Below are 14,264 nucleotides of genomic sequence, written 5' to 3'. Positions count from 1 at the left end.
AATGAGACTCAGAGGGATGCCAACAACCTTGTGAGCCGGGCTGGAAGGCCGGTCTTACTCCATCTGAAGTCTGTGCTCCTGTTACCAGACTGCATTGCTGCCTTTTTAAAGGGTGTTTAGTTCTGGTTTTGTTGTTTTACTGTCAGGAATAGAAAAAAAATACCATTTTTTACAGCCCTCTCTCCTCCTCTCACACCCCCTTCTACCTCCCCTCCCTCTTTTTATTTATTTTTTATTGATTTCAGAGAGGAAAGGAGAGAGCAAGAGATAGAAACATCAATGATGGGAGGGAATTATTGATCAGCTGCCTCCTGTACGCCCCCCACTGGGGATCAAACCCACAACCCTGGCATGTACCCTGACCTGGAATTGGGAATAAAGTCATGACCTCCTGGTTCATAGGTCAATGCTCAACCACTGAGCAACACTGGCCAGGCCTTCCCCTCCCTCTTTTCTGTGCCCAGGAGGGCAGCTCGCCTTGCTCCCTAACCGCTGTGCTAGGCCTGCAGCCTTGGCAGCCCTGGCTATACTGCTCTCCTCCCCACTAGCCAGGTATTCACAGCAGCCCCTGGGGAGAACAGTCTTGCTCTGTTTCTGCAATTAAATAATTTAATTCTGTGCAATTAAATTATTTTATTTCCCAGTAATTAGTCTAGACTGAAAACAAGGACTTGGGGACAAATATTTTCCAAGGATGATGAAAACCTGTAAAATCGATTCCTCTGCCGCACTCCTGGGTGCAGTGTGGCAGGAGCACCTGGGGCCCAAGGCTGGGGCCGCTTCCTGACCCACCAGGGCTCTGCTGCCTCTTTGGGGGTAGGAACCTGCCCACCAGCTAAGGGCCTCTGAGACCTGGGAGAATGTGTTGTTGCTGCAGCCGCCACTGTTGTTATAAAAAATGAATATACTAGTAACTCGGTGCTTTCTTTTCTGAGCCCTTTTCAAACTCGGGACTGCTTTGTCCTCAAACTCAACACACCTTGTTTGCCGCGGGGTGGGGGTGGGGGTCGGGGAGACAGCCTTCCTTTACCAGTGGTTCGAGAGCCAGGAGCCTGACTGTTACTGCATCCCCACCGCAGCCTGTCATCTCCCTCACAGAGGAGGCAGCGGAGGCCCAGGGAGTGCAGGTTCTCGCTGACCGCCGCAGTCATAAAGAACGGAAGGGTCTGAGTCCCGTCTGTGTGACACTCCGAAGACACTTCAGCAGCCACCCCTGGTTTTCCCTCGTCTTAGTTTCCGGCCATCATGTTCCCGCCCTCATTATCCCACGGGCTCTAGACTTTCGATCTCTGCTCCCTGGAAGAACTTGAGCCTCCACGCTGACCTTTTTCTTTCCCTCCACTTCATGCCCCGACATCCTCCCCTCCTTTCTCTCCTTCAACAAACGTTTGCTGAACATGCGGTCCATCCATGGCAGGCCCTGGCCCAAGAGGCTGTGGCTGCAACACTGAGTGAGATGGAAATTGTTTCCGCCATTACGGAGCCCACGATCTAACAGTGGAGACAGATGGGAACCAATCCATGATGCAGTTTGGTTAACTGTGGTGAGCACTAGGAGTACTCAGAGAGCTATAACTGGGTTCCCGGCTGAGAGTGAGGCGGTCAGAGGAGTTTCACTGAGGAAGCCACATGTGAAGTAAGCTCTTGAAAAGGAGCTGACTGGGAAAAGGCGGGGGGGTGGGGGGTTCCTTCCAGGAGTGAAGATCTTTAGCTTCTCTGGGTCTCAGGGCCACTTGTAAAGTCCTCTGTCCCCTACCCCTCATCCCCTCCATCAAACAAGCCAAGCCATGGTGAGTCCACAAAGCTGGGAAAGTGGGCACATGGCTGGAGGCCCTGGAATTCAGTCACCTCCTTTGGAGGAGCCCTGAGCAGTGGGGGGGCAACGAGCTGTAACCTGTCCACACTTCCTGACCCAGGAGCACTGCTCTGGGGAACACCCTCCCCAAAGTAACCGAGAGAAGAAAACAGGGCAGGAGGCACAAAGCTGTTCACAGAGTGCTATTTGTAATAGCAAACAGCTGGAAACAGCAGGAACACAATGAGAATAATGGCACAAATATGGGAGAGCTATTCATCCTGTCAAGAATGAGAATTGTGTCAATTCTTGAAACTGTTTGCATGAAGAAATGGTCCGTGAGAGGGACAGAGGAATGTGAACGAGTGAGTTCATGCCGACCACATGGAGGCTTTTGGCTGTTATCCTTCAGGAGGTCAAGCACAGCACACACAAACCCCCAGAATGCCTCAGTTGTTTGTCCTGATGCCCTGAATTCTGAATTATATCATAAAATTTCCCCAACACCACTTTGCTATCTTAAGAGTTTGAAGGTTATGGTAGGTAACACCTGAGATTGAATCCAGTAAATAAATCACATCTTCACGACACCTCTCAAAAACAGCGCCTAAAACTACCAAGACAGGGAACAGGTAAGTGGGTGCCAGAGGCTGAGAACGAGGAGAGACGACAGACCACAAAGGGGTGATGGACATGTGCTATGTTTTGATTGGGATGATGGTCATGCAACTCTGTCAGAGCTCATAGGATGGTACACCGACAAAGTATTAATTTTCTGCATGTAAATTCTATCTCAATAACTCTGATTTTAAATACAAGTGGCCAGGGCCTGGGGGCTGAGTGTGGTTTGGGTCTCAGAGCTCTAGCATTGCCATGGAAAGGAATTATGAAGAGCAGGGATGCTCTTGTCCTCCAGATCCGCTCTCTCCTTCCCTGCCCCGCTCCATGCCCTGGGAGGCCAGTCCAGGGGGCCTACATCCATGGGCTCCCTTGGGCTCTGGCTTCTGGTTGGATTCCACCAATGGGAGGAGATGGGAGGGTGGGGAGAGAGTGAGGTCTGCAAGCTGGAACATTTCCTTTCTTGCGGAGCTGGAACATGCTGAATGACTTACTCATTCTGGCTAGTCTTCTGTTTTATTCCTCTTTTACAGGTGAGGAAAGGCATCGTAAGGAGATTCAGTCCTTGCCCAGGTGGCACAGTTAGTAATGGCGGAAGGACAACAGACCCACCAGTCTATAGAGTCTGAGCACAGAGCCCTCGCTCCTCTCCTTCCAGACACAAGAAGCCCACTCCATGCAGGCGGCTCCCCTTGTTAGAGCGGTCTTCGCCCCTGGACCCCAAATCTGCCTTCCTGCCATTCCACCCTGCACGCCTGACTCTGGCCCCTCCCCCTCATGGTATTCCAAACAGTTTCGGAAAGCCCTGCTGGCCTCCTCAGGTCCTCCTTTTGGGGGTTGGAGGACGTCTGTCTGGGGTCTGTTAGAAAGAGAACAGTCTATATATATCTTGCTATTAGCAATTCCCACTGAGCAGCATGAAGGAATCAATCTTAGAGAGAAGGCTTTAAAAACAGGATCCGGTATCTTTATCACTTTTTCCTCCTCCTAAAAGATCAAGTTCAATCATCTCCATTTCCCATTCTTTGGGCTATAAAGCTAAATCTATGGTTTCTCTCATGATGTGAAGTCGAACAGAAAGGAGAGAAAATGAGCTTATTGCTCACTAATAACAGCCAGGCCCAAAGCGCAACAGGCCTGTGCTTATGAAGCAGACGGCACCTGGATCCTGATATTGCAAGGGCTGAGCCAGATGGGGATAATGGGGGGAGCACGGGGGGTACAATCACCCTGGCCTCTATTTCCAATCCTTTCTCTAGTCATCTCATGTCCATTTCACAGGTACCTGAGCCCCAGGACATAAAATGCACATTTCTGCCACCACGCTTTTGCTCATACTGTTCCTCTGTCTAAAAAAGCCTTGGCAGGTTTAACCATCTTGCAACGTCCTTTATTCAACCAAGTCTTATCAAGCACAGCTAGCTTGTGCCAGGCTTTGTGCAAGAAACTGAATATGCAGAAGAATAAGACACGAGGAGCTAGGAGAGTAAACTACAGTGCCCGTAAAGAGAAGGGAAGCCTAATATCCCTTCTCACCGGACTGTGGCTGTGCTGGAGTCCAGTCTGCAGGGTGAAATGTTGGAGATCTGAGAGCCTGCACAGGCCTACGCAAGTCACACTGATGGCCAAGTCCACCGCAATCCAATTCCACACCCGCAACGGCAGTAATACTCAAACAAGCAATGATCTCTAATAACTCTTTTGAAAAGCAGCAATTGAGCTGAGCAACATTCTCAGTTATAAATTAGATGATCACCACTTCAAGCAAGGGTTCTGATTTTAAATTTTCATCCACAATCAGCGGCTGGTGGAGGTGAAAAATATGACTGAACTAGAAAAGAGAATCCCTCATTGCTGAGCATGTAGGAATGTTCCACTGTAGTTAGTTACCCAGAGGCTGCTGTGCCCACATTTGTGACTCTACCCCAATGTCCAGGTTCAATGTCCTAGAGGCAGAGCAGCGTAGACCAGGAAGGACCAAGCAGGATCGTCCACTCCCACCACATCCTGGGTTGAGATAACTGAGTCCAAGAAAGGGTGACAGTCTCCCCAGGCCACCAGCAAGGGACACCTTTGTTGTCAAGTGACCTGTGCTCTTTCAACATCATCTCATTTCATCTTTTCATAAGGCACAATCGCCTCCTGAAAGTCCTACTGTTCTTCCCACTTTGCAGATGTGGAGACCAAGGCTCAGAAGGCTGACCCTGCGGGAGAGTGTGGGGCTGGGGTTTCCACCACTTGGGTCAGGCTCCGAATCCTGTCGTTCTTCTGATCAGGACGCTGTGCTGCCTTAGAGACATCACGGTGAGTGACAACCTTGCCCTGCAAGGTAGACCTGGACCTATGACAGAAGAAATAGCCTCCTAGGGTAATCTCATGTCTCCATTTAAATGTAAAGCCATGCCTGGGTTTTGTATTATTAACAGGCCTTTTTCGCCTCCTATTCTGAAGACCTACCAGGCAGGACAGGCACTTGAAGATATTAACCCAAACACACTTGGTGTTTGGAACACGAGGGGAGCTGTCAGTGTTATCTGGATGGAGGCAACTGTCACCGAAGCAAACTTTCATCCTAGGTAAAGGAATGACGTGAGGTGCTTCTCCGGCAATGATGCCTCTTACGGCTGCTTTCCTGGAACAGCGAGGCATCCCTACAAATGTCTTCTGACAGGTGTCCCTGGTGGTTCTGTCAGCTGCCCTTGTGACCAAGACCGGCTGGGAAGCCCGCGGATGCTGCAGGGAGATGAGGCTGGTCCAAGTTCTTGCTCAAGACTTACTAATACTCTATGGGATGCTAACAGTATTAATAATGCTTTTAATAAAAATGGTATCTAATGTTCATTGAATGCTAACACCTTGCCAGGCAGCACACTAGGAACTTAATGCAAATCATCTTACTGGAATGTCTCAACAACCCTGGGAAGTAGCCACTCATTATCCTCATTTTACAGAAGTGTAAACAGGCTGAGAGAGGGTATATAAACTTGCCTTAGGTTGTGGCAGCAGAGCCTAATATCAGAACCCAGGCTCTCAACCATGAGGCTACTCTCCATTTCCTCTCCTATAAAATGGGGCTAATCGTTCCAGTCACACCCATTATACGAACCACAAGGACAGTAGAAACTGGGGTTCAGAGCAGTTAAGTAACTTGCTCAAATTTACACAGTCACCAAGAGACAGGGCCGGGGTCTGAAGTGGGGGTCTATTGATTGTGCATCGCCTGTTCAAGCCCAGCATCTACAGCACAGTGGCTGAAAGTGCAGTCTTTGAAACCCTCTATCGTTTATTGGGACTTGACCTGGCAAGCTGTTCACTTCTCTGAGCTTTAGTTTCCTCTTCTAGAAAACAAAGTAGGTCCTCGGGTTACGTCGGAGATCCGTTCCTACGGCACTACATAATGCAATTTTCACCATAGGTCAGAACCCACCTACATAAGCACCTACATCACTCACATGGAGCACATACACAATAATAATGAAGTGAAACAGTAAAAAATTTTAAAAGAAAAATAACAATTCCTGGCTGTTACTTGTGGTAAATAAATAATAAAAATAACATAAAGCACATATGTACATACGTCGAAATGATGGAACTTTTTTTTTTTTTAATAAATGGAAGATGGCGACATAACCATGAAACAACGTACATGGAGTCCAACGTAACCCGAGGACGGCCTGTACAGAAAAGAATGCCGGGCTCACAGAACTCCTGTGAGTGTTCAGAGAGAAGATACATGAAACGGGTTTGGAAGATACATGGAATTCAAAACACAAAATTAAGATGGAAAAGTTATAGCGTTCTCAAGACTGTGAGCTCAAAAGAGAAAATATTTTAAAAGCGTCCACTCAAAGCCTTGGTGCCGAGGGGTGGCTGGATCATAGTCCTGCCATTTACCAGGTGACAGTTCGCGGCGGGGGTGGGGGGGCACGGGGGGTGGACGGACGGAGACGGTGCGGTTACTCAAGCTCACAGGGGCTCCAGACCTCATCCATACGTTGGGGATAATAACTCATCCATACGTTGGGAAATTTCAATGAGGAAACACAAGCAAAGTGCTTAGAACAGAGAAGGGCACGTGTATAGCGCACAATCAATGCTAACTGATCTTATTAACGATAAAAAGTGACCACTCTAATTTTTACTACTCTAGACCACACTGCCTTTTGTTTCTAAAAAATTAAAGTATGAAAAATGAAGCCTTGACTGTGAAAGCTTCATGATTTGACTTGTAACTAATCCTCCCAGGATAGCATCCTCTCCCCATTTTGTTCTGCACACAGATTTCCTTTTTTCTTCAGAAAAGAAAAGGCAGAGTATTGAAAGGGAGACTAAAAAGTACATAAAACCTTCCCTGGGAGAATGGGTGAATAAAACAAGGCACTCAAAAACAAAAACAAACAAAAAAACAAGGCGCTCGTCCTCAATGGCTGCGTCTCTGAATGGGCATCCTTTGGAGGCAGAAAGACACATCTTCTCTCTGAAGAGGTCCCCCAGACTGGGAGGGTCCTCCCTAGATTCTCATCCCAGGCCAGACAGCCCACTGGAGGCGGGGGAGGTGTTGGCCCAGAGGCAAGGCCCAGGTCCTGCAGTCATTGTGGGTTCTAACTGTGGACTCCAATCCCTCCATCTTCCTAGGAAAATAACTGCAAATGTCTCTGTAAATAAAAGGTCACTGTTTGCTTGTTTCCCAAGAAACTTTCCAACTAAGAAACTGAATGTCAAATGGGTCTGTCGGGTTTCCATCCTGATATGGCAGCCGGGAGCAGACACCAGAGAAAGAACAATTCTTCACCCCCCCGCCCCCTCCCGTTTCCTCCTCCCCTAGTGCTGGGGAGGTGACGCAATTCTTATCTAGAACTTGATAGGATGTAGAAAATAATTACAAATGAAAAGGTTATTCATAATTTTTAAATGAGTTAATTAGTAAACCCAGTCAGATTCACTCATTATGGTAATTAATAATTGATTATACTTGAAATTAAACACAATTTTTCATCAAAAATCTAATTAAATATCTGTGCTTTAGCCTGTTGATTAGATTGGTTGGCCTGCTGGAAAAAGAGTCTTTGTTAAGGATATTTATGCTCTGCTGAGACAATTAATTTGATTTTTAATAATTGATAGTTCCTTACAAGTTAGTCATCACAGCCTCTGATTATGGCCGAGCAACAAGCCTCTCATGGCTCCCCCCAGCAGCTGGAGGAGATTGAGCACAGAGGTGGCTGCCTCCAGCCCTGGAGGAAAGCTAGGGATGGCCTCGCACCTGCAATGCATCCATCTGCATTAACTTACCCAGCCTCAGACCAGCTTCTGAAGGAAGGGGTCTTGCCCATTTCCTAGCTGAGGAAGTCTGGGCTCAGAAAGAGAAGTCGCCCAGGACAAACTGGCCAGGTAGCCGAGCTGGGAGTGGAATCAGGCTGCTGGGCTGCCTATGAGCTGAGGCTCCATGTGACGAGGGGAACACCCCAGACTTGTCTCTCTGACCTGGTTCTTGGATATGGAATCTAGGGTCCAGTCTGAACGTTTCAACACAGAGAGAGCTTTCTCAGAAAGATGTGTTCATAGTGTCAGGGAGATGTGATCAATGGCCTGACCACTCCCAAGTTGAGACACAGATTCTAGTCCATCAGCAATAGATCTCCCCTCCTTCCACCCACATTGCCACCATCTTAGTTGAAGCCCTCACCTTCTCCTTACTCATTTACTGCAATAGGACCTCTTCCTCCTCTACCCTTATCTTTCTAAAATAAATCTGACTGTCCTGCCACTGCTTAAATCCCTCCAATGGCTCCCAGCTGTCTGTCCATTAGGTCCTTCACTTGGCCGCCATCCTAACCTTCATAATCTGACCAAACTCTCTTGTAGTAACTCCAACATCCCTCAAGCGCTTCAAACACAGGAAATGCCTTTACCACCACTTGTCCTCTTTCAAGTCTGAAACTTCCCTCAGGTTAGAATACCCTCCCTGTCTGTCTATGGTTACTCTGACTTAAAGATTCAGCTAACACATCACATTTCCCAGGTAGCCTCCCCGAGTCCTCCTGATGGGGGCTGGGTATTCCCACAGCCCTGAGCTGCCTCAATCACTGCCAACACAGCTGTCTCCTTTGCTGAACTACAAACACCTCAAGGGTAAGGATCACATCGCCAGTCCTAACACTTAGACTATGCCTGGCTCAAAGCAGGTATCCCTTAGGGTTTACTGAACAAAAATAAAAATCTTAGAATCATAGATTCAAAGACTATCAAAGTTGGAAGGAAAAGTAACGATCATCCAGTAAAAACCCCCAGTCGGTGCTTGAATCTTATTCTTACTATGTGGTTGTCAAGGTCTAGTTGTACCCTTCCTATGACAGGGAGCTCACTACCTCAAACAGTAGTCCCTACCTTTTTAGATAGCTGATAACTGACAACATAAATGGGGTGACTGACTGTATTAAATGGGAAAGGAAGAAGCCCATGGGATGGAAGCAGAAGAGAGCTTATTCAATCATATGACGATTTATTCTTTCTCCCTGAACGAGGCTCTTCAGTATAAACCTCAAGACTTCAATGTCAAACAGGTCTATACATAGCAAACCACTTGACTTTTGACGAACAGTGACACTGCTTGTTCAAAAGCCTACCCATTGAGCAAATGGAAAATGTCAGTCAAAAGCAAGAGCTGTGCTAGTGGTTTGCTGGGACACAGGAAGAAACTTTCATGCTGGGGGACGGTGCTTGGAACCCTACCACCCTCACCTGTAACCCATTGAAGTCTATCTATCTATGATGCACACCTTTCCCAGAGTCTGGTTGTTCCTTTCACCCTCAGCAGAGATGGCAAACACCTGGTATGTCATCAATATTCCCCACTCCTGTGACCATGACAGATATATTATTAATCAATCACAGAGGCTCTTTCCCATTGGGTCTGAATATAGCCTCAGGATCTTTCTCAACACAGCTTTCTATGCAGCAATAATTAATCCACCCTATAGCGGAGATGATGCATGGATGCCAGTCTAGCCTTGGAGCCATGAAATTCCCCAAGTCAATCTCCACAAGGGGAAAGGAGCCCTGGCATACAAAGGATACTTTTTACAGCTCGATATTAAGGAGACTGCCTGGTTTATAGGACTCTCATCTTCCTGGTTATCTGCTATGAAATTCGAGTATCTTGAAAGGGAAGTGACTTTACAGCTCAGATCACCCAAACCCCCATCCACGCTTGAGTTCCTTCACCATACCCTGAACGAGTGGGGGCCCGTGCTCTGTGGATCATTCCTAGTGACAGCCCTGTGTTCATCCAAAACACCTTCGCAGGGTCCTTTTTCCACAATGGGCAGCACTCTGTCTTCCTCTGGCCAGTTAGTTCCTTTCTACTTATCCCCTTTGCTGGCAAAATCATCTCAGAATTCCTTAGCGTGGGCTCAAGGCCTTCTCAAGCTGGCCTGCCCTACCTTAAATCTTGGAATTATAGATGTGAAGGTTGGAAAGGACGGAGGGAGAAGCCAACACTGCCATATGCCTTCACCAACAGGTGATTTACGTAGAGGCAGCAGTCTCTACACAGTACCTGGGGTTCTCTTCTGATTAACATCTTCCCTGGGAGCAGACCAAAGAGAAGGGTCCAGAGCAGGAAACCAGACTGCATGGGGAATATATCAAAGGAGCAGGCAGTGGAAGGCATGCTGTGGGAGCAAGGCGATGGCCAGGAGTGTCTTACATCACGGAGGTGCCCTGGGTCCAGTAGGAAGGCCAGTCAATGCTGCCCAGGGTCTCTGAGCATCCCTCAGTGGCTCTAACCATTCCCTGTTAATCCTGTACCTGGGATGTCTCTTCTCTAGATTCCTACCCATGGTGTAATTCTGGATCTTGGTGCCTACAGCACCTCAGATCACATTGCCAGAACTTCACCTTCAGACACGCTTTCCTGGCTTGAGGTCAGCACAGTCCAAACTGTGGCAGTTTCCCTGCAATCCCAGGGCACCCCACCTTCTTCCTGCTTCTTGTTGTAGCTGCATGGCACCCATGGGAGAAGCTTGCCTGCATCTGGCCTCTCCAACTTGTTGCATTTGTAGTGACTCTAATTTATGACGCTCTTGTCACAGATCACCACCTCAAATGCCAGTCATAGGGAGTGCCTGTGCCTAATGCTGGGCCTCCAAGACATGAAACAGAAAATGCCAAGCTCACCTCCTGGCATATGGTCAGATAGGAGGAGAAGAGGGAGCCCTGGGGTGCGGACATTAATAGTTTGGGGTGCAGGCCAGCCCAGAGCTCCAGAGCTGCCTGGCTCTCCCTGTGGCGGGTACCTTCAGTGCCCACAGGTGTCCTGGCCACTGCCCTCTGGGCCAATGGGGAGTGAAGGGAAGCTGGGGCGAGGGCGGTGCTTACCCACAAAGTACGCCAGCAGGATGACTAGTGCGGCTGAGATGATGATGGCGCTCAGGGCTGCGCACTTCCAGTTACAGTACTTGGAGGGCTTCTTGAGGTTGAAGGCTGGCCGGGCGAAGGTGCTGCGGGGCAGCGGCCGGGGCGGAGGTGAGTACACTGTGCTGGAAGTCAGAGGGTACCCTGGTGATGTGGTGCAGAAGAGTGGGGAGGTGCCTCCCGGCTTGAAGAGGAAGTGCCTGTGGATGGAGAGAAGCCAGAGGGCATCAGGGTTGGCTGGCTCGCCAGGGACCCAGGTCAACCTGGAGGACAGAGGCAGGAGTAGAAGAAGCATGCACAGGAGCCTAGAGAGAGAGAGAGTCGTCACAGAGAAGACGGCGGTGGGGGGCAGGAAAAAGGAGAATCACGTACCAGACCACAAAACAGGGCTCACGAGGACACGTTTCCACGGAACACGGATGGGACAGCCCTGCCCAAAGGAAAAGCCACCCACGCCAAGGCAGAAGGTGCTACCTACTCGACAGAAGGCTGTGTGCTGAGATCCTTTTCCTGGGAAGGATGGGGCTGGAGGTGCTGTTTCATGGGGAATAAACTAGCTGCTCTCCAAAATTACTGCTGTAACTTGGAAAGTATCTAAAATCCTATTCTGTCCCCTGGAGACAATGAAACCCCAAATTTTCCTTCACCTTCCAATACCTACTTTACCAGTGCATCTTCCTGAAGGAATGGAATACCAGTCTTTTGAAAGGGGGCTATGGAAGTTTGAGAACCAAGAAACCACCACTGCCATGATCAAGAGTGCTCTGGTGGCTGTTCCATAGCCAATGGCAGCAAATGCCTTTGAAGGACTCTGCTCAGAAGCCACACTGCTGCCTTCCAAGCCCCTGGTAAAAGCTTAGCGGAGGACAGACGGGCAGCTGCATCCTGCGACTTAGCTACAGTCTCAAGGGCAGCATGGCGTGGTCCAAGCACATGGTTGTGGCCAGAAGAGGCAGCAGGAAATCCTCCTGAGCTTGGCGTTAACCATGGCCATGGGAGGACTTGTACACAGCCTAGGAAAATGGGTGCTTGGTTGCACTGCATGCCCCCAAGTCTTTGGGTCAAGGGTAAATCTTAGGGGTAATCTCACACTCTATTATGGTGCAAGATGCCTCAGGGCCCAAACATATAGCAAAGGGCCTGCGCTGCATAAAATTTGCTGCATGAGATGGCTTTCAAAATGGCAGAGGCAGCCAATGAGATGCCGGGAGCCACATATTAACAAGACTGCTGTTAATATGCTGGGGGACAGGGTATCCAAGGATAAACTCTTACAATTTGAACATGGACTTGGGAATGGGCATGCAACATGGCATCATCACCTCCCCCAGGAGATTCCAGGGAAAGGTCTCAGGGTCTGCATGCAAGGGCGGGAGCCACGGGGAGAGCACACACGGAGAGAAAGAGCATGGGGATGTTACCTACCCGTCACCGTAAGCCCCATCATGGCGGGAGGCGCTGAGAATGTCCATCTCAATGAGGTTGTCCTGCAATGTCCCTAGGAATGGCTGCTTGCCTAGGTTTCTACGCACACATGGAGACATGAATGAAGCCATGAGTCATGCATCGATGAAGGGTAATAGTAGAGAAACACACAAAGTGGCTGGCTGGTGCATCTGTGCGTGAGACCAGCGGGGCAGTTTCCAGGCGATGGGTCTGTGTGCAAGCCACATGTGCAGGGGTCTGCCTGGCACAGAGCATCCAGAGGCAGCATTCTCCGTACAAACCAGAATGGCTGGCCGTTGTGTGCATCAAGTCATGGCTCTCCCAGATGACGACTGGTTATGTCTCAGGCACTGAGCTAGGCATGTTATAGCCATTTATCTCAAATCTTCAAAACAGGCTATGCAAGGAAGGCCGTATTATTTCCATTCTACAGATGAGGAGACTGAAGGGGGGGAGGTAACAGGACTGGCCAAGCTGACCAAGCTTACCAGCTAGCAAGGTTCAAGGCAGGAATTTGGGCTCAGGTTTATCTGCTTCCAAACCTGTGCTTTCCCCTCTACCTGAGACTGCCTACCTCTGCATAAACAATAGCTATAGACACTCATTTTGCTGATCCGGAGAAAAAAGAAAGGCAAGCATTGGGGGCCATTTTCCTCTAAAGCAGTGGTTCTCAAACTCGGGTGAACACCAGAAGCACCTGGAGAGCTGTGCTCTACTGAGGGCCACCCCGGAGGGTTGGCGTCAGCAGGTAGGCGCAGGGCCTGAGGCCGCGCATTGCTCATAAGCCCCCAAGCTGATGCTGACATATTTGGAGTGTCATGTCCTCTAGCAGTGCAGACACCTGGGTGATGACTGATTGGTGAAGACGCCACCCCAATGAAGACAGAGGGAGGCTCCTGTGTACCCACAAGTGTACGGAGGGCAGCACAGCATTTGTTACTTTACCTATTTCAAACCCGAAGGCAGGCAGACACACTAGCCATTTTGGTCCCAGTCACGCCTGCTAAGTGGCATCATTCACACTTGCCCTGGAACCTGTTTCTGACATTTTCAGGACGGCTGCCACCTCACCTGAAAACCCCACAGTGACTCATTTCCAACAAGCCGGTGCTGGCATCAGCTGGTACGGGCATCAGCCTGTTGTGTGCACACCAGGGAAGGACTGACTACAGAAAGCTGACTTTCGGGTCCAGCCCTGCCAGGTGCCTTGTTTCTGACTTTGACTAGGTCTTAAGAACCAGAAAACCCCAAATCAAGTCCCTTTTCTACCACTTTCTTGCTGTGTGACTTTCTGTAAAAATTTTATATATATATACAGTGGGGTCTTGACTTACAAGTGTCCCGACTAATGAGTTTTTCGAGATATGAGCCGTCTCTCGGCCGATTTTTTGCTTTGAGTTGCGAGCTAAAATTCGGGTTACGAGCCAGCTTCAGATACCCCACCGCTAGTTGGCGCAGCGAACGTCACAGTGAATGCCACAACATCAGCCCAGCATCATGTGTCTCACTCATTCACAATTGATTTGACATATGAGTAATTTGAGTTACAAGCTCTGTCACAGAATGAATTAAACTTGTAAGTCAAGGCTCCACTGTATTTTTAATCCTCACCCGAGGATATTTTTTATTGATTTTAGAGAGAGAGGAAGGAAGAGCGAGAAGGAGAGAGAGAACATCAATGTTTGAAAGAAACATGGATCAGTTGTCTCTCATGTGTATCCCAAGTGGGGATCGAACCCACAACTTAGGTATGTGCTCTGACTGGGAATCGAACCCGCTACCTTTTTTTTGTGTGTGTGTGTACAGGATGATGCCCAACCTAGTGAGCCACCCGGCTGGGCACTGTAAAAACTTCAACCTCTTCATAGTGTGTACTTCCTTCATCTGTAAGATGGGGATAATAATAATTTTAAACTTACAAAGTTGCTATAGGACCAACTGAGTAACTCTGGCAGAATATTTAAGGGCTAAACAAATACTGTAGTAATGC

The 14,264-nt window shown here is 48.8% G+C and overlaps 1 protein-coding gene across 1 annotated transcript in view; it reads right to left on the bottom strand.

Moving 5' to 3' along the window:
- TENM4 (teneurin transmembrane protein 4) overlaps positions 1–14,264 on the bottom strand; it is a 734,586-nt gene that overhangs the window by 214,154 nt on the left and 506,168 nt on the right. The window contains exons 7-8 of the mRNA XM_036324847.1: positions 12,254–12,352; positions 10,793–11,028 (exon numbers count right to left, since the gene is read on the bottom strand). Of these exons, the coding sequence (XP_036180740.1) occupies positions 10,793–11,028; positions 12,254–12,352 (335 nt within the window). The remainder of the gene's footprint in view (positions 1–10,792; positions 11,029–12,253; positions 12,353–14,264) is intronic.

Source organism: Myotis myotis, unplaced genomic scaffold (genome assembly GCF_014108235.1).
Source record: "Myotis myotis isolate mMyoMyo1 unplaced genomic scaffold, mMyoMyo1.p scaffold_m19_p_10, whole genome shotgun sequence".
NCBI classification, from domain to species: Eukaryota; Metazoa; Chordata; class Mammalia; order Chiroptera; family Vespertilionidae; genus Myotis; species Myotis myotis.
Note: the sequence above shows the minus strand (reverse complement) of the source record. Positions and strands in the feature narration are given on the sequence as shown.